This window comes from Sparus aurata, chromosome 12 (assembly GCF_900880675.1).
Source record: "Sparus aurata chromosome 12, fSpaAur1.1, whole genome shotgun sequence".
Lineage (NCBI taxonomy): Eukaryota > Metazoa > Chordata > Actinopteri > Spariformes > Sparidae > Sparus > Sparus aurata.
This window is the reverse complement of record NC_044198.1, coordinates 2,314,198-2,335,828: the sequence shown is the minus strand read 5'-3', so window position 1 is coordinate 2,335,828 and position 21,631 is coordinate 2,314,198. Positions and strand designations below refer to the sequence as shown.

Sequence of the window (21,631 nt, the reverse complement as noted above, 5' to 3'; positions counted from 1 at the left end):
GTTATCCTTTAGTCATTCCAGGTGTTTCACTACCATAACAATTACATGGTCACTAACACTGTGAGTGATCAGAAATTGTATCGTTCATCAGTTATTATTCCAACATTTTTATTGACAATCGAATCATGAATATTCAGAATTGCAGATCACACAGTTTGAGGAAGCAGAACTATTCCAGGCACATCAGACTGCTGTGATGTCATGAGAAACTTGCTGTTTTTGGCTTACGCATCATGCCCCACAGTGACTGTCATGCTGCTGCCATATATATTTTGCAGAAGATACATTGGCAGTGTGTCTGTGATGTCACAGACAGGTAAGGTTGACCCTAACCATCTGTCATCTGTAACCAGAAAGCCAGAGTTCAGTCATAGAGGGCACTCAGAGACCAGCACTGCTTATAATGACAAGTCTGATATTCCAACACATCCTCATATCTTAATGAAACGAATAGGTCGATGCCCAGTGGCTCCCAAAACTACATATATTACTGTTTCGAGAAAAACACAAGTATTACAGTGTACCAGCGACAGGTGTGCTGGACCGTCATCATACAGTTGCAGTCTGGGTAGGTTTAGGCACAAAAACCACTTGGCTAGGCACTTGGCTTTCTTTATTATTGTTTTTGTTTCCTGTGTAAAGCACTTTGTGCTACATACTCATGTATGAAAAGTGCTTTATAAATAAAGTTGATTGATTGATTGACTGAGATACTACAACTACTTGGTTAGATTTAGACACTGAAAGTACTTGGTAGGGTTTAGGCACTAAAACTACTTGGTCAAGTTTAGACACTAAAACTATGTGGTTAGCTTTAGGCACTAAAACTACTCTGTTTTGGCATCAAAACTACTTGGTTAGGCTTAGGCTCTACAACTATGTGGTTAGGTGGAGGAAAACATTGTGATTGGACTTAAAATCATGTTACATACGTAACTTCAGTTTTGATCATATGTGATATAACTTAACTACCTTCCTAAGCGGACTTGACACTATTTATACTACTTTCCCTCACTTCCTTCTTTGCTGCTGAAATAATCTCTAGGGCCACAAGAGGTCACTGCCTAACAAGAAAATTGCATGTAAGCCATAATAAGCTGCTTTCACAATCGACCTATGTAGTTGTTTGTGTAAGGAGGGCAGGTTAGACATGTCTGTCAATGTGCCAAATGCCTCTAAAACATACTTCAATTCAAAAGCTGCATTCATTAATTTTTGGCCACATGGGGCAGCTCAACCATGCCACAAACCCAACATTGACACATCATTATGGATCACACTTCTTTTCTTGCCAAGGCACTCCCTGCACAGCTTCTGATTGGCCATACTCTGTCTCTGATTGGCCTACCCTGAGATTCTTGTCCTTACCAATCCACTGCTCATGTTTTAATCTGACCAACCCAACCAATGAAGACAACCAATCAAAGGTAGAGTATGGCAAGAAAAACATTGGGCTCTATTGTAAGGCAACAACTGGAAACTAGCTTATAAAGATGTATCTATCAGAAAATCAAGATAACAGTCAGACATTGATCGACACACCAAGCAGATCCCAGTTGCATTCTGCATGACATTTGGGAGAAAAATCAAGTTATTAGTCAAAACTAATATTTAAGTAACTCACTGTCTCATTGTGCCTCTGGTGTGTGCAACCTGTTTGTCTCCTGCTGGTTTACTATGTTGCTCAATCACATACCTGCATTACAACTCTCCCATGGTAGCAGCTTGAGTATCTTGTAACTTCTCCCAGTTAGTGATTTGCTCTGTTTTACTAGATTACTACACTGAGAAGCATGACTCTGACCCAGGAGCAGTGGTTCACAGTTAACAGTGAGCAGCATTTTAGTGAGAAGTTGGTCCTCCTGAGGGACCGGACAAAATGTTCTCCAGTGAATCACTGCCTGTCTGAATATTGTCTGTGTGGAAAAAGAAGATCTTCTGTGGCATTTATGATGCAGTATTTTAAAAAAGTTAATCATTACAAAGGTATCTGAAAGGTTTACACACACACACACACACACACACACACACACACACCACACACACACACACACACAGCAGACACTGAGCAACATCATCATTCATTAGGAGTGATGTTTCTGGTCACCTGAAATATCAGTCTGATATCCATGCTCTTAGACTAGCTAAATGTACCAACTGTGTTGCTGAAGAATCTGCAGTTGGCTGATCAAATGCAACCATAACAAATAGAAGGAGTCAACTAAGAGCCTCAGTAGAAGAAGAGTTGGGACACTGAGTGGAATCCAGTGCACTTTGGGAATTCTTGAAGCCACCATCTAGTGGCCGTTCATGGCACAGTTTCAGCCCTGCCGGTGACTGCTTATATGTCTTCACTGCTTCTGATATGGGTCAGTGTTTGGTGACACTGTGTTACTGTTTTATTCATTCAGATTTTAGATGTTTATCAGTGAGATTTCTGCCTTTACCTCAACACTATTTTTTTGTAAAATGTATACAACAAATTCATAGGGACTGTTTCTGTGGCACAAAAACAAACAAAAAAAAAAACAGTTGACAGTGATGTCTGTGGATTATCCAGGGCAACGAAGACAATGTTTTTTTAACTGCGATAATAAATAACCACAGGAGAAAAAACAGCCAGTCTTTATGTGATAGTGAAGTGTATGGCTGAGTCCTTAATCAGTGGTGAAAGGAGGTGTTGAAAGCAGATCTTCCTTTTTCAAATGATAATGTCCTGATGTCAATTTGTCTTTTTCTTGTCATGTTTGTCAAAGTTCCACACACAACTTTAAACTAAACGTATGCTTCTGTTTCTTTTCCAAAGATTGACATTTTTTCTAAAAACTTGGAAGCCCAATCTTCAACAGAAACTGTGACTACTGAAACATGTAGTCTAACCTTTACCCGGAACACAGGCTGGTTTTTGGAAGTCCCAGCTCTACTGCAGCTGAAATGAGGGCATTCCTGTTAGACAGCCTGGGTGGAATTTGAATAGTACAGAGGAACCGCCTGACGCTCATTGGTCGAGGACCACATATTTCCTGAGCGGCAGTCTGTCACTCAGCAGATCCCAGGCAGCTGAATGGCTCTCCCTGATGAGGGCGGACCTTTTGTCTTTGGTATATATATTTTGGTTTGAGGCCATCTGCAAATGATTGCTGGCTCACACAGGGAGGCGGATCACTGTGTCCAATGTTTCTCCACAGAGCTGACTTGAGCTTTTCTCCTCGAACAAAACGAGTCCCGCTCAAATAGCCGACAGTCGGTATTACTCGGGCTGGAGGTGGACTGGGGGAACATTATAATGATCAACACCATGGAATGCGCAGTGGACGCGCAAAGCCTGATCTCCATTTCCTTAATGAAGATCCACAACTCCAGGACGCAGAGAGGGGGCATCAAGCTACACAAAAACCTTCTGGTCTCCTACGTGCTGAGGAACGCCAGGCAGGTCTACATCAAGGAGAAATACGCGGAGATCTACAGGATGCAGCAGTACGAGGAGGTGATGACGGTCTGCAACGAGATTCAGCAGCTCAACCCGCTGGAGCTGGACGCAGAGGACGCCGACGACGAGGAGCAGGCGCGGGCTGCTTGCTGCGGCGAAGATGTGAGTCTGTGCGGCTCTGCGTGCCACAGAGACGCGGCGCACACCCGGACAGCGAGCGCCCTCCCCGGCTGCTCTCACCTGGAATACGACGGTAAAGAACCGGAGCCCTCCTTCTACCGGAGCTGTTGCATGGAGGCTTCCCCTGTGTCAGAATGTGACCAATTTTCTGCGAACGGCAGAGCGCACTGCAACAAAACCACAGTCCTGGACTTGGACACGCATGTGGTGACCACGGTGGAGAACGGCTACCTCCATCAAGACTGCTGCTGTGACGCGCTCCAGTGCGGCCAGGGCGCACAGTCCCCGGCCAAGAAACGAAAGGTAGAGTTCGCTTGTTGTGTATCCGACGTTGAAGAACTATCAGATTTTACAGCAGCTCGCAAAAGGGTGAAACGGGAGGACTGTTCGTACACACACCCGGACTACACGGACACTTCCAACATCTCCAACCTGATCTCCATCTTCGGCTCGGGGTTCTCGGGGCTGCTGAGCCGACAGACGGACTTGGAGCAGATCTGTAGCAAACAAGTCCTGGCCAGTCTCGGAGCATGGACTCGGGCGATCGTGGCGTTTTGAGTCAAACACTTTATTTTCAGGGGGACCTGGGTCAGTTGTACCGTGTTTTTCCTCAAAGTATGAGCAAGCAGAAGCCAGTGGAGAACTGTTTCCTGGTAAAGAAGTGTTCTCACACAGAAAGTTTACATATGAACTATGTTTCATGTAGAAGAAGTCATTTGTGCAATCATCGAGGAACAAGTATCAAATGTTCTGTGGGGACATTTTTTCATGAGCACACACGAATCAGTGAATGAATTTGTCACCAGTGGTTCGGTGCAGGGGTTTATACATTAGCATATCACATATCATAACCTCATTTTGAACGTTGCAAATGTTCATGTTTTAGCTAAAACATTGAGAAGGAACATAAAGCAAAATCCATTGGAGCACTCTGATCCCACAGTGTCTGAATGATGAGCTGAAGTCCCAGTGCTGACATTAGCCAGCCTCCATACTCCTGTGTAACAGATAGGGCAATTCAAATAATACAGAGGATCAAAGTATCAAATATTATACCTCAAAGCACACCTTTGTCTTAAACCCCATCAGTAACATGTGTGCACAGTTCACTGGTGCACACTGGGCGACATCACACAGGCTGACTCTGAATAGGAGGAGATAGAGGCATTGCAACTGACCCTGTCTCCCCCACAAGGCCTGAATCAACTTTATTTTTGCAGAAAAAAAGAAAAGCTATTTAATGAGAGTAGTTTTGGAAGGGAGGAGAAAGAGTTTGTGCCATATGTATCATGTACAGGCTCTCCTGCTCTTAGAGCGGGAGATGCACTGCACACTTCTGTGACTAATGAAATGGATTGACTTCTGTTGCCTTAAATTTGATGCACACTACTGCTAGCTATCGTTATGAACTGAAAGTGACTGAATGTCTCTACTGTCCCTTTGGAAAAACACCATCTCCAGTTTGGACCTTGCACACTGAGCAGCTTGTTGTCATGTGAAACAAACACCACATTCAAAACTCTCTCCTGATCACTTTCATGGTACATGGACTGAACCAGCTCCTGCCACTTCATCGAGTGCCAACACTTCAGTTCTGTAACACTTGTGGGCTGTCACTGCCCTCATCACCTCACCTCCACTCCAGTGTGTCACAGCACACAGGCTGGGGGATTTTAGCAGTTTGAACATCCTCCTCTCTAAATCATGGTTGTTGCTCAAAGCCTTCACAGCAGTTCATAATTCCTGTCTTGGTTTTGTGAGTTTTCCGTTGTTTTGTAAAATAATAGTCTTAGTCCTTTTGTTTTAAAAAGGCAAACTCATGATTTTAGCCATAACCTGAGAATCCACGCATTAGCTTTATGAGCACTGTGTACAATGTGTACCAAAAATAAAGAGAGTATTCAGCCATTCTCTACATATTTTGTTGTTATTCTTGTATTTTTGTGCTTACTAAATTGTATATCACCGGGTAAAACTGTTCCAGAAAATATTTGTTAAAAATTTATAATCTTAATAAAAAATTAAAATCCTAATCTTTAACTGTTGTGTTTGACTGCAGTGATGAAGCTGTGTGTTGATGATGGCTAATGGAGTTACTAACCTTTGTCACACATGATGACAAACACAGTAATACACAGAAGCAAGACACCATTTTACAGTGTATATAAGTAATATATTACTGCTTGATGAATCACTTAGCAACGTGTCACAGATCTGATGTAAGCAGTTAAAAAGAGCATATAATGAAACAATAACAAATTAGTCAACAATAAACAATCACAGGGTTTTTAACTAATAAGCTGTACAAGTCCAGTGCTGAGGTATAAAAATAGCTCATGCACAAATCTTCAGGACAAAATTGACAAATCTCAATTTCACCAGAAAAAATTTACCATGTTGGTTGACATGGCCAGAATTCATTTGTGAAGCTGAGATTTGTGCTGCTTTCACAGCTTTACTCTGAAACTCTGAATATATGAATTCAGTACCACAAAACAAAATAGTGGGAAGGTGCATCCTTTCAAAGATGAAGCTAAATGTCCTCAGTCGTCCCTATTTATACATTATTAACACAATCTACTATCTGTAGTTTTAAAGGTTAAATTAAAAGTTTGGGAAATACACATCCTCTTTCTGGCAGACGGTTTGATGAAACTGAAACATAAGAAGCTGCAGCAAGCAGACGATTAGCTTAGCGTAGCTTAGTAAAAGAAATGGGGATAAAAGTAGCTTGGATCTATCGAAATGTTACAAAATGTGTCTACTAACACGTCAAATGTTCATGTCATTTAATTGTGTGTTCAATTTACCTCAGAGGTCAGAGTTGGGAATGATGTCATACCCTAGTTGACCACATTGCAGCACAAGTTGGAAACCAGGTTAGCTCAAGTAAGCTATTGTTAGCTATAGCAATTGATAACACCCATGCATTACCTGGTATTTTGCACAGACACGAACCAACGTTGGACAGTTCTGTGTGTAGGGCTGTCTTGATAAGACACAAATAAGACAGACATGCTAATGAACAGTTTATGTTTGTGTTTATGAAGTATGAAATTGGAGAAATAACACCTTCCCAGTTTAAATGGATCCTATTTCTTAAGCAACTTCCTGGTCTCACTGCTGGTGGCCTGGCAAGCGCTAAGAGCAAAGAAAAAGTCCTGCAGTTACTGCATTTTCAGTCTTCATTTTTTCTAAGTAATGAAACAAACAAGATGTAACATGTTAATTAGTGACCTTCACAGGAGAGCAGGTGTTGATATGTTTGGACAGATCCACGCTAGCTGCTACCTGCTATGCTTTCAGTCTCTGAGCTAAGCTACGCTTACCAGCAGCTTCTTGTATCTTTATATGAAACAAACAATGGTCCTTGCTATTTATGACTGTTAACAAATGTATAAATAATTTATAAATAATTCTATATTGACTACACTTCCTGTTAGCCTTCATCTCAGCTGGAATTTCCTCCCAAAACTCTGAGTCCTGTTATCTCTCCTGTGTGCCACTTGGTGGTGTTCTTTAAAATCAATGAATGAAGATATCAGTGGGGCTGTATGCAGAGCAGAGCCACCTCAGGCTGACCCTCCCTCAAACTCTCCACTTACCAGCCCGCAACACCCTCCATCTCTCCTTCTCCTCCTCCTCCTCCTCCTCCTCCTCCTCTTTCATTCCTCCTCCTCCCGCCTGGCTGTTTTTTTCAGAGTGAGGCATGACTCTGCCTCGACACATCGCATCCATTGCTGCTGCTCGCTCGCTCCTCTACCTCTGCAGCATTATTCCAGCTGCCACTACCCATAACAACTTGGAGTTGGTAGGTTGTAATGGAAGTGATAAGGCAATGTGAACAATGCATTGTGTGGTTATATAGTATGACTTGCAGGAGGTTAAAATATCTGAGTATTTATTGCGAGATCTTTGATCAAACATAAAGGCTCACAAAAAAAAACAAAAAACTAGACAAGACAAGACAGCCCTCCAAAACTAAGAAATGGGCTGGACAATGGTGTTTACACAGCTCCTCCATCTGGATTGGAAAAGAGTGACACCCACCCACACACACACACACACACACACACACACACACACACACACACACACACACACACACACACACACAATCAAAATCTTTGATTGACATTTTCGCATCAGTGATTTTTTTATTTGACTTCCCTTACTTGTTTATTTACTTCAATTACTTTCAATATTTTGATTTGGATATATGTCATATATGAAATATTATATGATAAACATACCAAAATGTATGTCAAATAAAAAATATACTCACAAAACCAAAAACTTAGATATCTGAACATGCTAGTTGAATAGTTCATTGCCTATACAATGAAAAAAAAAAGAATTCAGTTAAAGCTCACAATCTGAAGCAAGATAGAAAACAAAAGATGGTGAACTTATTTCAATCATTTTGTCTATTTTACGCATCACTCCCTTTTTTTTCATCAACACATCCACATTAAAGGACAATACCAGGTGGTGGGGGGTGGGGTGCTGGGCGGAGGAGGGGTAGACAACAGAGGGAGGGGGGTTGACAGGAGGGGGTCATGCTTTGTCAGGAGCAGGGGTCGATGTGCCGGGGGGAGGCCACATGTGACAGCAGAAGGGAGGGGGTAGGGGGTAGACTATAGGGAATAGGTGTACAGGCGGAGGGAGGGCCAGACTGTGGCAGCCCACATCATGCAGGTCAGTCAGGTTGGACAGAGGACTGTGGGGGGACGGCGGGGGGAGGGGAGGTCAGGGAGGGGTCTCTGTCAGAAGGGTCTGATGCAGACCAGGTCCAGGTAAATGTGGACATCAGAAAACTCTCCATTCTCACCCGTATTGTAAAGCAGCCTGACGTCTTTTAGCTGCTCTGATATTCTTTTGAATGTTTTCTCTCCAGGTGTGATCAGTTGGAACAATGATGTCACAGTGGTGTGGACAGAGTAAACAGCCTTCTGAACATCTGTACGATGCTCAGGCTTTCACAGACATGCTAATGATCCTGTAAGGCCCCACTCAGATTGACTTAAATGATGCGGCCATTCCTTCACTTGAATGAGGGTAGGGTGTTAATGCTGCTGCGGTGCAGACCACAGGGGGAGGCAGAAACAACCCACTCCATGTGGCCGTGCAGCAAACAATAATTATGATCTGTTGATGCAGACAATCACTGGGAGAAACGGCACACAAAATGACAAAGCAACAGATCAGAGTCTGGGCAGGAAGGGTCAGTCTCATGCTGCTAGCAGCGTAGCTAATGCTATAGGGGGACGCAGTGGACACTTCTCAGTGTCACTTAACGTTAGTTTAATGATGAGTGTGTGCCTCACATCCTGATTGTTAACTATTATCTGTGGAAATGGACCAACAGTTATGAGCAGGACCAGCATGCTAGCAGCTGAACACGGAGCAGCTTCTCCTTGGTGTTTGACAGAGGTTGGAAACCACTTTTAAATGTATTAGCACCACCTTCTGGATTGGCTTGTTGTTATAGGGACCATGGGTGACACTCCCACATCATCGCAGCTTATTGCAACAACACCTGATTTTGTCTGAATGTAACCTCATATGTTTCTGCTTGATATAATTCTGAAGCTGATACATATGGAATTCAGTGGCACTAGATATCACAACAGAGCACCAGCATCTCAGAACAAACCAACAGAGAAAAAAACAGCAGAATCTGAACACACACTGCTGACCAAACTGTAAAATAAGCCAATGCTGATCAAATATGGACCAAAACTGTGTTATTGCATTTTTCACTTTAAGTGTTTTCAGAAACATGTTTAAGTGTACTGATTCACTGTAACAGTAGAATGTTCATGAATATTCAGCCGCCATTTTAAAACAGAGGCTCACCTATCTCAGATCAAACTATCAAAGCAGGCGGTGCTGATCAAATATGGATCAAGTCTCTGTTTCTGCTTAGCCTCTCTTCAGATGTTTTCACAAACTGTTAATCTACATTATGAGAATGTTTATTACCAGGGCACCATGTTGAGAGCAGACACAGAGAGGGCTTAGAGGACTACTATCAACACACGGCCAGTCGGCGACCAAGACAAAGAATAAAGACGTTCGGATAAAAGCACGTCATTACTGCATTATGTCGACATAGAAAAGAGATGTTTGCTGCTGTAATAATGTTCAAAATATGATATAGTTAACCTTAAAGGGTCGATTCACCCAAATTACAAAGACAAACTTATTTTCTTTTACCTTTATTGGTAGGCCTATCAAACAATGTAGATTCCATTCATCCAGGTTATCTGTACTAACACTGCAATCTACAGAACCTCATGTCTGGTGGGTCTTCAACAATTACAACAATGTAATTTTTTACTGTAACAACTAAAGCACTACACTAAACCTGTGTGCATGAGACCTGTTTACTGTGAGGCTCGATATGGTACTATGCCATCAGAGCTCATTTGGAAAGATTTCATCTAAGTTGATCGAATTTACATCCGCCAGTACTCTCTCTGCTCTGAGGTTTTGACCGTAAAAAGCTGATCAAACACTCCATATGTCCTCATTGTCGCTTGTTACTGTGTTCAGATGGCTGCAGTATAAAATAATCAATACAGCAGTCCATGACTGACCATGAGCCACCGTGATGGCACTGGTGACTTGGGGGGGGCACATTCTCAGTTGCTGCTGGATCTTCAAGAGTGAGTTCACAGCACTGTGACGAGTAGTATTCTTGCCCTCTCTGCTTTATAGTTTCTTTCTTTAGTTTCAATACTGTGTAACCTCCAGCCACACCCAGTATCACTGGTGGATGAGTGGGGTCAGAAGTATGTTTTGTGATGTCACTGGGTCTCACTGCGGCCAGGTTCAAGTGACTCTTTGAATGTGTGTTTATGTAGCGTGCTGTCGGTAGTCATCTGATTCTCATTAGAAAACATGATTTTAGTGCAGCTTCAGTTTTCACAGTTAAAGGATGTTTCCACACATCCAAAACTTTAAAAGGTGACACCGTTCACTGCAGTCGACACAGAGAAATAAACTGGCGAGTGGCAAGAAAAAACTGGTAGAAACACAAATAAGCTGCAGATTATATTTGAGTAAAACACAGCAGTTCTCCTTTTTCAATGAAAACCAGGCCATGCTTCATTCAGTCAGATATTTATACTAATGTAAAATGACACAGATCATGTTCCACCCTAATGGGTCACACTCTTATTTGCACAGTGGAGAAAAAATAGACCACGTCTGTTTTTACATACGGGCCACTCTTTTATTTGCATAATACTATAGTGGAACATTCTTTGCATATCATTTGCATATCAAGAACAGATAGGCCACACCCAAACAAAACATTAAAGGGAAAGATAGACCACACCCCTTTACATGCTTGAATTGATGATAATAAATTCTAATGAAGAAACATTATGTGGCCACACCTTAACATTGAAAGAATCAGGCCACTCCCACATGAATATTAAATAACTCACTGGATATTACTGTATACCAAACAATGGTTAACTACTTATCTGCATTTTAGGGATAATATACTGCATCTTATTTGCATATCATAATAAAAACACATGAGGTCACACATCTGGGACATTCCCCTGGAAGAAGTTCATTTTGTATGTAATATTAATAAAAAACTATAGCATAATTATTATTACTCAATGGACAGAGTGGAAGCCTGTATAAATGGAAGTACAGTGACTGGCACTCAGTTGGTGGAGGGTCGGTCATTAATTTCAGGTTGGTGGCTCCTGTCCACATGTTGAAGTGCCCTTGAGCAAGAAACTGAATGATCATTTGTTCCTGATGTATGTGTGGGAACAAAAAGAGTTAGTAGGCTATTTCTATATTCATTGCTCAAAGTGTACATTTTCTCTGAGCTCATTAAAATTTGATTTTAAGAGGTGGCGCTATGAGCATGAGTTGTGACATCACAAATTGTTTTGAGTGAAGTATGAGACATCTTGTGTTAAAAAAGTAGGCTCCATCTACATGATTAAATGCAGTAGTTATACTCCAGACACACGTTAGAGAATCTTTATGCATGTCTTAATACATGTGTGGAGGGGATCTTTGAGTGAACTGTAAAGAAAAATGAAGTGTATGTGTATATGTCTGGATATGTGTGAGTGTGTTGCTGTGCTGTAGAAAGAAAGTGTTCATACAGTTACCTTAAATCCTTAATTGGAAGTGAAAGTCCTGCATTTCAAATCGTACTAAAATTATACTATGCAGGATTATCCTAAAAAAACAATGTAAGGACTTCCACAAAACTACCCGTCTTAATCATCGCATATTACCCTTTAAAAGTTTGTCTGTAACTGCAGAGACCTTGCCCTCACGTATTTTCTTAGTATTCTGCTGTTTTCCAGATGTTTCAGGATTCTTCGTTGACCCTGGAGAAGGGGGTGGGATGACTTAACTTCCATTTTAGGATGATCTGCTCCTTTAAGCAGCAATACGCCAAGTATTAGCTAAATAAACGTACATAAGAGATCAAAGTAAAAGAACTTTCTCTGCAGAAAAAAAAGTCCAGCCACAAGGTCTCTATCGGATTAAGGTCTGGGTTTTGACTCGGCCACTCCAGAACATTCCCCTCATTGTTTTTTAATCATTTCTGTTCACCTCTGTATGTTTCGAGTCATTGTCTTGCTGGAAAATAAATCTTCTTCCAAGTCGGAGTTCTTTTGCAGTCTGAATCTTGTTTCCATTTTGGTCTCATCAGACCAAAGAACCTTCTTCCAATTGACCTTGGAGTGTCCCACACGCCTTTGGTTGAATTCAAGCTGAGATTTAAAGAGCTTTCTTCAACACTAGCCCCATTCACACTGCTCTTTGAATGCAGGGATCCTGCACCAGTTCTCCGCCTCATCTGTGTGAGAGTCTCAGAGGTGGTGATGGGTGAAATTATCGCTCTGGCGCTGATGTCCCACAAAGCAACGTTACAGGACCAAACAACAGTAATGTAGTAACTGTCTTTGGCAACTTATATGATGAAAAAGTACAGCAGTTATACCCAGAAAAGTGTCTGTCATCTTGTCTGCCATCCTGTCTGTCCTACCAACTGTTACCAACATTTCTGCTTTTTTTGGCAAAAGACTTTAAGTCACCAAGTATTTGTGTTTAAAAACAAAAATGACTGTGACGGTCCCTCTAAGAGCCAGGAGTACTGATTAACCAGTGACTGGACCTTCAGACACATGTGCCTTTATACTACAATCAGTTGAGAAACATTCACTGCATTCAGGTGATCTCACTTTCTCTAACTCTGAGACTACTAGCATCCAATGACTGGTTCTCTTGCAATGGATGCTAGTCAGTCACTTTAATTGGATTAAGTCCATTACTTTAAAGGGGTTGAATACTTAGGAAATCACTTATTTTACATCATATATTCATAATAAATTCACTTGACCTTGTAGAAATCTGATTTTTTAGTTTATTTTTGTAAATTGTTTAGTTTCTATATTTTGTTTATGTTGACCATGATTACATTTATAAAAGCCATTAAAAAGAAAAACAATTAAGAGGTGAAAACTTTTTATAGGCACTGTAAATGGGTGTGTGCATTTGATTTTTATTAGATTTTTTTGTGTTTTTCTTACTGTTCTCAACCAAGAGATAAACTCCTCCAAAGGGCCACAAGATAAACCTGAGGGGATAGGAAATAATTCACGTTAGATAATAAGGCCTTGCTACACAAAAATGTATATCCTCTGAAAATGATCCTTTTATCTTTTAGCCTTATAGTGATAGAAAAAAAATTACCCTTTTTAACCTTTTGACAAGGGGCCCACATTCAATGGTGACAAGCCAGAAAGTTTTGGAACATCTTTAAAAATTGTAATATGTAACATCGTAACCTAGAAACTATTATTTTTTGTCAGAAGTATAATCACTTGAAATTATACTTAGTAAAGGAAGTAAAGTACCTGAGTGCTTTCCACCACTGCTATCTATCCACAGTTAAGTCTGCAGCTGCATCTCATTTCAGAATCTTCCTACATGAAGTCCACATTTCAAGCCCAGACAAGTCAGAACGGGTCGATGCAGCTGTCCCATTCCAAACATTCCTCCAAATGAGGCCAAGAAATTCAGCCTTGTTTTCCGTTTAGATTTGCACCCCCAAATCCACCATACAAACTCACTTATGAATCGTGAATTCAGCCAGTCACATCTACTCATAGTCGGCCATTTCCTTGTTGCTTGCTAACACCTGACTGGTAAATATAAGTGGTAGAAAACATCTGTGATAGCCCCAACTGACTAGTCGTGATGCATCACTTCAACACAAAGGACAACTTGAAAACAATACTTCTAAACCGTCAAGATCACTTTCTCTATCACAACATGCATAGTAGTGAGGCCACACAGTTAGCATATTACTTTATTTGCAAATCCACCAATTTGCTGCTGAGCAGAGGTTGAGTAGACTGCTGGTTAACAGTCCACATGTAGTGATGAGCAGGGTGTGTGCACAGCTATCAGACACCTTTCAAAACATTTTCAAGATCATTTTTTAACAAAAGTAAAGACTTGTTTTTAGACCAACCCTCTTCTTATTAAAGGGGTAATCTGTAGTTTTGTTGAAGAAATGTTAATGAGACAGGAAAGATTTTCATTGGCTGATTTTTTTTGTTGTGTGTGTGTGTGTCTAAACAAACCAAATAATCAAACTTTCTTTGTATTCATGACTTAATAAATTGATTAAACAAACTGACTTTACAGGACAGCACAATTTTTACCATTTGTTTATATGTGGCGGACCCTGCCACCTTTCTCGCTTCAAATAGTGTTCTGGGATTGAGATCAGCTTGTTTATTCACTTATGTAGAATGTTCGTATTATCACCTCATTAATATTTGAATCATCAAAATACTGACTTTGAATGTCTTCTCCAAAACTACACAGTGCTCTTTTAAAGCACTGCAGGTATATAGGTAAGGTATACATCAGTCCGGTTCAGTGTTGGGCTTTATGTTTAATATGGTGATTAGAGTGAGTTAGGGTAATCTACATTACTCTAACAAGTCAGTGCAAGTATAAAGTGAAAAGACTGTTAGATTGAGCATATGTAACATCACAGATGTGGACATTCATGCATTTGTTTTGAAAGAAAGGAGTATTTACACTTTAAAATAACTGTCATCAATAAATTATACATTTGTTAATTTGATAAAATAAGTGTAATAGTTATTAATGTTAACAACAGAATGCTTTATAATCAATTATTTAAGTAGTTGTAGATTTTTGGAATCATCACTTGTAACTTTAAAATGACCAATGGCTTAATAAATGTTTTATAAAGAACTGACTTGTTTGTTGACAGTTAAATAACGATGAACTAAGTTTAACTAAGATTTATTTTGATTAATGATGGCTCTAATAAGATGTTACCAGAGAAATTAAGGGACATAAAAATGAGTTCAAATATTTTTGGCAAAAGAGACCCCTCATATTCAAATTCAAGAATATTTAATGAGTCTGAAGGACTATGATTTCTGAAACGGAAATTAAAGCTCAGGTTGGGAGACTATAGAAACCAGCAAGAGTAAGCTACATTTTGAAAGTATCCAACAGAAAAAAAAACCCTTTCCTCTGGTCAGATCCCCTTCCTCCTCCTACCAGAGGTACTCCTCAGAGAACGCCTGACTACATTGACACAAGCCCACTTCACACTGCCATTTCAAGGTGGGAATCATGTGCCTATACCCTGCCTTGCCATCTGTGTGAAAGTCACAGAGGCAGAAAGGGGAAAGGTTTTGTTGTGCTTCTGATCTGCCTGTGGCGTGAGTATCAGAGCCGCATCAGAGACGAGACGACGAGATTTAGAGCAAAACACTTTAACTCACCTTGTCTGTTTCCTTCCACTACTGTGTTGGTGTAGTTACTGTCTCTGACAACTTGTGTTAAAAAAGTAACTGTGTGGCGCGCAGGTGGTCGAGTGGTTAGAGCGCATGCCATAAACGCAGCTGACCCCGGTTCGAATCCGGCCGGAGGTCCTTTGCTGCATGTCACATCCCCCTCTCTCTCCCATATTTCATATCTGTCTACTGCTTAATAAAGGAGTCTATGCCGAAAAAAATCTAAAAAAAAAAAATAAAATAAAAAATAAATAATTGTCACAATCTGCCCTCCTGACCGAGACTTCAGTGAACTTTCCCCCTTAAAACAGCCGTCATCCCCACGAGTTAGAGTCAGACAGTGTCCAGTTTACTGATGGTCATTATGTAATTATGCAATTTAGGGCGAAAAACTTAACTTTGTCACTTTCCAGGATGCATGGTGGGTCAGGATCTACCCACAGCACATTATAGCTGCATCAATATGAATATAAACAGTCAGCAGGTACATATTTAGATTAACAGTTGGAAACAATTAGAAAACAACACACAGATGTCAATGTCATGACGTGTACTGTCGCGCCTCTTTTGGGTCACAACACTGGCATGCTGGATGAAATGACACACTGGAGCATCTTTAAGCTGGTGCTGCTTGGTCCAGAGTGAACAAACAAAGGCAGTGTAAACGCAAGCCTTCTTTTCCTCAATAATGCAGTGTCTGTGTGAAAAGGGCTCCAGGCTGCTCTCCTCTCTCTCACTGGTCAGCAGGGAGATATGTTAGCATCTAGGCTGTTATGTTTTATAAGCTCTCTTAGTCTTTTTCTAACAAAACACACAAAAAACTGTTTAATGTCACAATCTGATAAGTAAAAGCAAAATAGCTAAGCTTAGTCTAAAAAGGTTCCCTAGCACAACTGTCACTCTTCACTGAAGGTGTGTGCTTTGGCTATGAGGTTAGCTTGGCTCAGGAGCTGTGTGGTGTATGCTTATGTAAGCTACTACCAGAGGCTCTTTTATTGGGCTCAGGGACTGTGTGCTTTGTGTTAGTCAGTTAGCGCCTGAACGACAGTCTGTTACTGGTGCTCCATCGTTGTTGGCCGAGGGGCGGTGTGTTTTGTGCTACTGAGTTATCAGTGGCTGTGTACTGCGATTGCAGTCCACCGTTGCCATTGCTAACCATACCTCATTTCTCAAAATCTAAAACTGAATATGATCATAATGAACTAGCTCTTTAGGACCTGCAGACTTACTGAGTGAGCAACATTTTCAGGCTGACAAGAACAAACACTGGAGATGATGCCTGGCTTTTAGCACACCACTTCATCAGGCAGGGGGGTAGCAGAACACAATCAAAACATAACGTATTCTGCTAGGTTACCAAAAAGAATGTAATTAGGTTACAGATACATTCAGTGAGTGAAACTGAACAGCCTACACAAGTGTGTCTTTCCTACAGACACGTTATCAAGATTAAATGTTAAGACTGTTATCCAAAAGTAACATTACTTTAATACTTGGATCTAGTTAGTGAATACATTTTTCAACAGTAATTATGTAGTAACTGTATCGTAGTACGTTTTTAAAGTAACCCAACTCTGCTCTTTATGTGCTGTATTAACTAGTGACTATCACAGAGACCTACTGATACAAAGTGATGACGGTCACATAAGAGTTGAAGAGGATTTCTTAAATGCACCAGTGCTTTTTTTCTCTCTCTCTCTCAGAGTCGAGCTCTAATACTACATTGATTCTTCCGTAAAGCGTCTGGTAGAGAGACTTGACTCTTGTGAAGAACATGCCTTCACAGGCTGCGTCATACAGCAAGTCCCTCGGTCGCTTTTGGACTGCTATGCTTGGTTCCACCCCTCTCTGCAATGCAGTCCAACATCCTGTATGTAAGGGGAATTCCACCTCCGTCCTTATGAGGACTCATAGTAAGTAAAGAAAAAAATGACTGTTGCATGTTGTTTTGGAGTTCCCCTACTCCTGGAACCACAGCTGTTAAAAGAAATCATCCTTCACATGGAGAACTAGTTGTTCTGACTCATACAATATTCAACACTTTCTTTCCTCATTTCAGAATCCATCTGTCTCACTGCTTGGTTCATCTCTGGGTCACAAGCACGTCCAAGTCTTTTTCAGTTAAAACACTGGGGCTCATGCAAGCGGCAGCCATACAAACACTTCTGTCATGTCGCAACATCTTAAAGAATTTGGGGCACTCGTATTTTGGAAGTCCAGACGTAATATCATAATGCCTTGATCTAAATGACCTAAACTTTACATATGATGAACTAAAATAAAATTTAGAACTAATACAAACTTAATGTAAGATCATTATCCTGCTGATGTTGCGATTGCTGCAATATTTGCTCTGTGTTTTTCCAACAGTTTCCAAAACAGGACTTTAAGTTCCACAGTTTTTACAGACTTATTTTTATTGTTTGGTAATATTTTTGTGAAGGAAACTTGGCCGCACATGGAGTGGATCAGGCAGCCTCTTACAGCAATGTTCGGGGAACGTTTTATGGCTAGTTATTAAGTAACTCAAACAAGCAATTTACTTTAAGTTTGTTCAGCTCACGGTTGGCTAAATCGTTTGGAACCTTAGTACAAACAAAGCTAGCTGGAAACAAAGATGCAGATTGAGGATGAAAATGTTCCTGCAAGTAGTTGTGTCTGTTTTAAAGGATTGAAACAAAAACCTTTTTGTTGACACCAAAATAAGAAGAAAACAAACATTTCTCACTTAAAACCACTATTTGCAGACCATTGTCGTATCTTTCGAATTAGCAGTGACCAATGCTATCTTATTACACAATGACTGGTGGAGGCCAAAGTGGTAAACAGTTTGAACTGTAGACAGTATGTACATGGCAGCCATTTTCTTCTGTCATCCAATCCGACTGGGAGCTCAAATGTCATACTGCTGTGTTCCAGGTTTTAAGTTGAAAATGGTAAAGAACCTGACAAATCATTATCATTTCACTGCTTCCCGACTGATCAGCAACTGAAAAGACAATGGCTCTGAAAATATATGGGGCCATACAGTATTCAAGGTAAAGCAATATGTTTGGAAACCCGTTCACTGACATCAGCACTCAACCACCTCCTAGCTTACATTATGATTCTATTACATCCAGTGTGATTTACTTTCAGGCTTTATTAAACGTATCTAAGATGTGCATTCATATTTCATAATTAATTTACACCTTTCCTATCATATTGTGTAACATGTATCTAATGGTACTGTAAGCTAGGAAATGGCTGAATGCTAACTGTCGCTGTTGTCTAACTGAAGCTAATGTGTTATCAGATATGTAGTTCTATGTTGAAATGTGGCCTAGTGTCCCTCCAGATTTAAGTTTCCATTGTCCAAACTGTTTCCTCATTTCACTGCTTCCTGATTCATCAGCAACAGAGCAGATAGTGGAGTGAACATCTGGTGGGAAATCAGGCCATCATTCAATTCACAATATATTTAACAACATCATTTACAATAATGTAGGCTAGGAAGTGGTTCAATGCTGTTAGCCAATGTTAACAAATATGTTGTTTTGTCCTCAAACATGGCCCAGTATCCTTCCCACTTTTCACTAATCAGTAGCAGTGAATGACATCTTTTTGTCAGATTCCCTTCCTCTTTATGACCTTCAATCCACAACACAGCTTCCAGTGGATGTTTATCATATAAAATGGCAGTCATGTTTATAACACAAAAATAGCCTTTCTTTAATAAAAAAAACAAAAAAAACTAACACATGCCAAGATCTTCAAAATGTGCCAACTGAGAGATGCAGAATTGACTAATTTAATCTGGAGTCCATTGAGGATTTTGAGGAAAAAGCTGCATAGCACAACCACAAGAATGTATTCAGATGCAGCTTGTCAATCTGCAGTGTTTACCTGACACAAAATAAATCACTTAAGACTGGGGCTTTTGAGAAAGACTGCTAAGGGCTAGACTTTGAGGGAAAAAGAAAACTAGACTCATGCAGAGATTTGTATCTAAACTGACTTTTGAAATTGTGAAAAGTCTGAACACTCCATTTTGGATGAGCTATTCTGGAAGATTTTCATATCAAATCCCTTATTTTTCCCTCTGAACAACACATGAAAATCATTTTGTTTAGGAAAAAGATAAATCTACCCTCACAGCCATTTCTTATCAAATTCTTAATGGGACTTACATTTTGGGATGAAGTGGGCAATTCAAATATTGGTACAAGTGCAACAAAATTTAAACATTTAGCTTTAAAGCAAAACCAAGAAACTTCCTTAAATGGACTCTTTGAATGAGGCTCCTGCTGATGAGGATCCAAACTCTGAGGTAAATTCAAGTATGAAACTTTAATGAGCACTCTGCTAAACAATTCAACCCTCAACCCTCAAAAGGAGCCAATTCAAACTATCCATTATATAAATACCATGACAAAAATATAGATGCTCCAAAATCACAAAGGTCATCCACAAAATGCGCTGCATTTAAGTTATAGATGGCCTACACGCCTTCATTACCACATGCGTGTGAACATGTGGGAATGTGAGTGTCAAACTACATATGGTTGATTTTTGCTACCGGTGCATTTGCTCAAGAGGATGCCAGAGGATGGGGAAACTGTTGAGATTTTGGTCTTTCCATTGTGTGCACAGCATGAGCGTCAATGCTTCGTTGGCTGGATGGACAGCAGGCTGCCGAATTTGAAGTGCTGGATCACAGGGAACTTCTCCAAACACTGAGATGGGAGGGCAAAAAGAGAGACCGTTTTACTCACATGAGAAAGATGAGGAAAAAACATGGAAGCAATTCAACTACAGTGATGTGAAAAAAGCATTAAAATCATTTTAACATTTAAGTGACTTAGTGTGAATGGTGCCTCTGTCACAGTAACTCCGCTCACTTGTTTCTGCACCATGTAAATTCAGTGAGAGAGTAGCATCACTACTAGCATCAAAACGCTTAACAGCAGTACATGTCACACACACGCACAGCAGCAACTATCAGTGATGCTGTTGAAAGGGATCATATTCTATGAAGATGCTCTCTGGTTTTTGCTCTGATGTCCTTCTGGTGTGCTGCCTCAACTCTATGATCTGCTACCGTTTCCGAGAAAGCAACCTTTAACTGATGTGTACTGTAGCTACAGGATAATACTGCAGCTTTGGACCACTGGGAGGAGGTTTGCAAAAGGGGGGCTGGAATGGAGAGCAGAACTCGACAGATATCATGACAGAGGTGAAAAGACCCAACAGGACTTTAATGGAGTAAACACACACAACTGGTTGTCATCTTTACTGCAGACATTCAGCGAAGGCCAGACCCAAACAGTTAACCTTGACCTGAAGTGTTGCCATTCATTTTTTATACTGGCCTTTCACTCTGAACAGGTTCAAAATGGTCATGGACCTGCCCTGAGAAGGTTCCCAGTTTTAAGGCAGGAACACACCGGCCCAACCGATGGATGACTGAAGCATTTGGAGAGACTCGGACGAGGTCGGGAACAAATCTGTTAGGTGTGTTCAGCTGTGTTGGAGGCTTTCGGAGCTGCTCGGATGTTGTCTGATCCGATTGAACATGCGAAGTCTGAGGAGGTGGGCTGTCGGACGTCTGAGCCATTGGATTTCTGATTGGCGGTGTGCTAGCGAATCAGCGCGGTGTGTGGGAGGGGCAGAATACTGTGTGCGCATTGGTTTTCTATGCACTCCGTTCCGTCATCCCCTGTTTTCATGTTTTGCAGTACTGGCATTAGACTAGCTGTTATTATTTCCGTTCAGGATGAATTAATCTGTGTTCGTTTGGTAATGCCTCGCTGCATGTTTAGTATACAGCTGTTTTTGTCTGAAATAGTTCAGTTTCGTTTTGATTGAAAATAAAGAGAGTTGCGTGCATAAACCTCTAGTCTAGCGTCTTTAACACTAGAGCCACCCGCTTATTGCATCTTGCGCAAGCGCAGAACGTACACACTACTGTGGAGCTGGCAGCACGTCGAAGCGGTGTGTTCAATGCAACATTTCTGCCGAACGTGTCAGATGAGAGGCAACAGAGTGGTCGGAGAGTGGTCGGATAAGGCAGTTGGAAGTCAGGGCGGTGTGTGGGGGCCTTTAGGGAGCAGGGGTGGGGGTTAGGGTGCCTGCGTTGGGGGTTGGGAGGCTGTGCTGGGAGAACACAGTGGAACTGAACTCTGTCTGTGCAGTGACA

The 21,631-nt window shown here is 40.9% G+C and overlaps 2 protein-coding genes across 2 annotated transcripts in view; one reads left to right on the top strand and one right to left on the bottom strand.

Annotated features, from left to right (window-relative positions):
* Positions 1 to 3,121: 3,121 nt before the first annotated feature.
* Positions 3,122 to 5,525, top strand: ier5l (immediate early response 5-like). Its single transcript, XM_030436831.1, has one exon. It carries the CDS (start codon positions 3,287 to 3,289, stop codon positions 4,166 to 4,168), a length of 882 nt encoding a protein of 293 aa, XP_030292691.1. The 5' UTR covers positions 3,122 to 3,286; the 3' UTR covers positions 4,169 to 5,525.
* A 12,319-nt stretch (positions 5,526 to 17,844) lies between these two features.
* ptpa (protein phosphatase 2 phosphatase activator) overlaps positions 17,845 to 21,631 on the bottom strand; it is a 30,679-nt gene continuing 26,892 nt past the window's right edge. Inside the window, exon 10 of the mRNA XM_030436107.1 lies at positions 17,845 to 20,168. Coding sequence (XP_030291967.1) covers positions 20,094 to 20,168 — 75 coding nt within the window. The 3' untranslated portion in view covers positions 17,845 to 20,093. The remainder of the gene's footprint in view (positions 20,169 to 21,631) is intronic.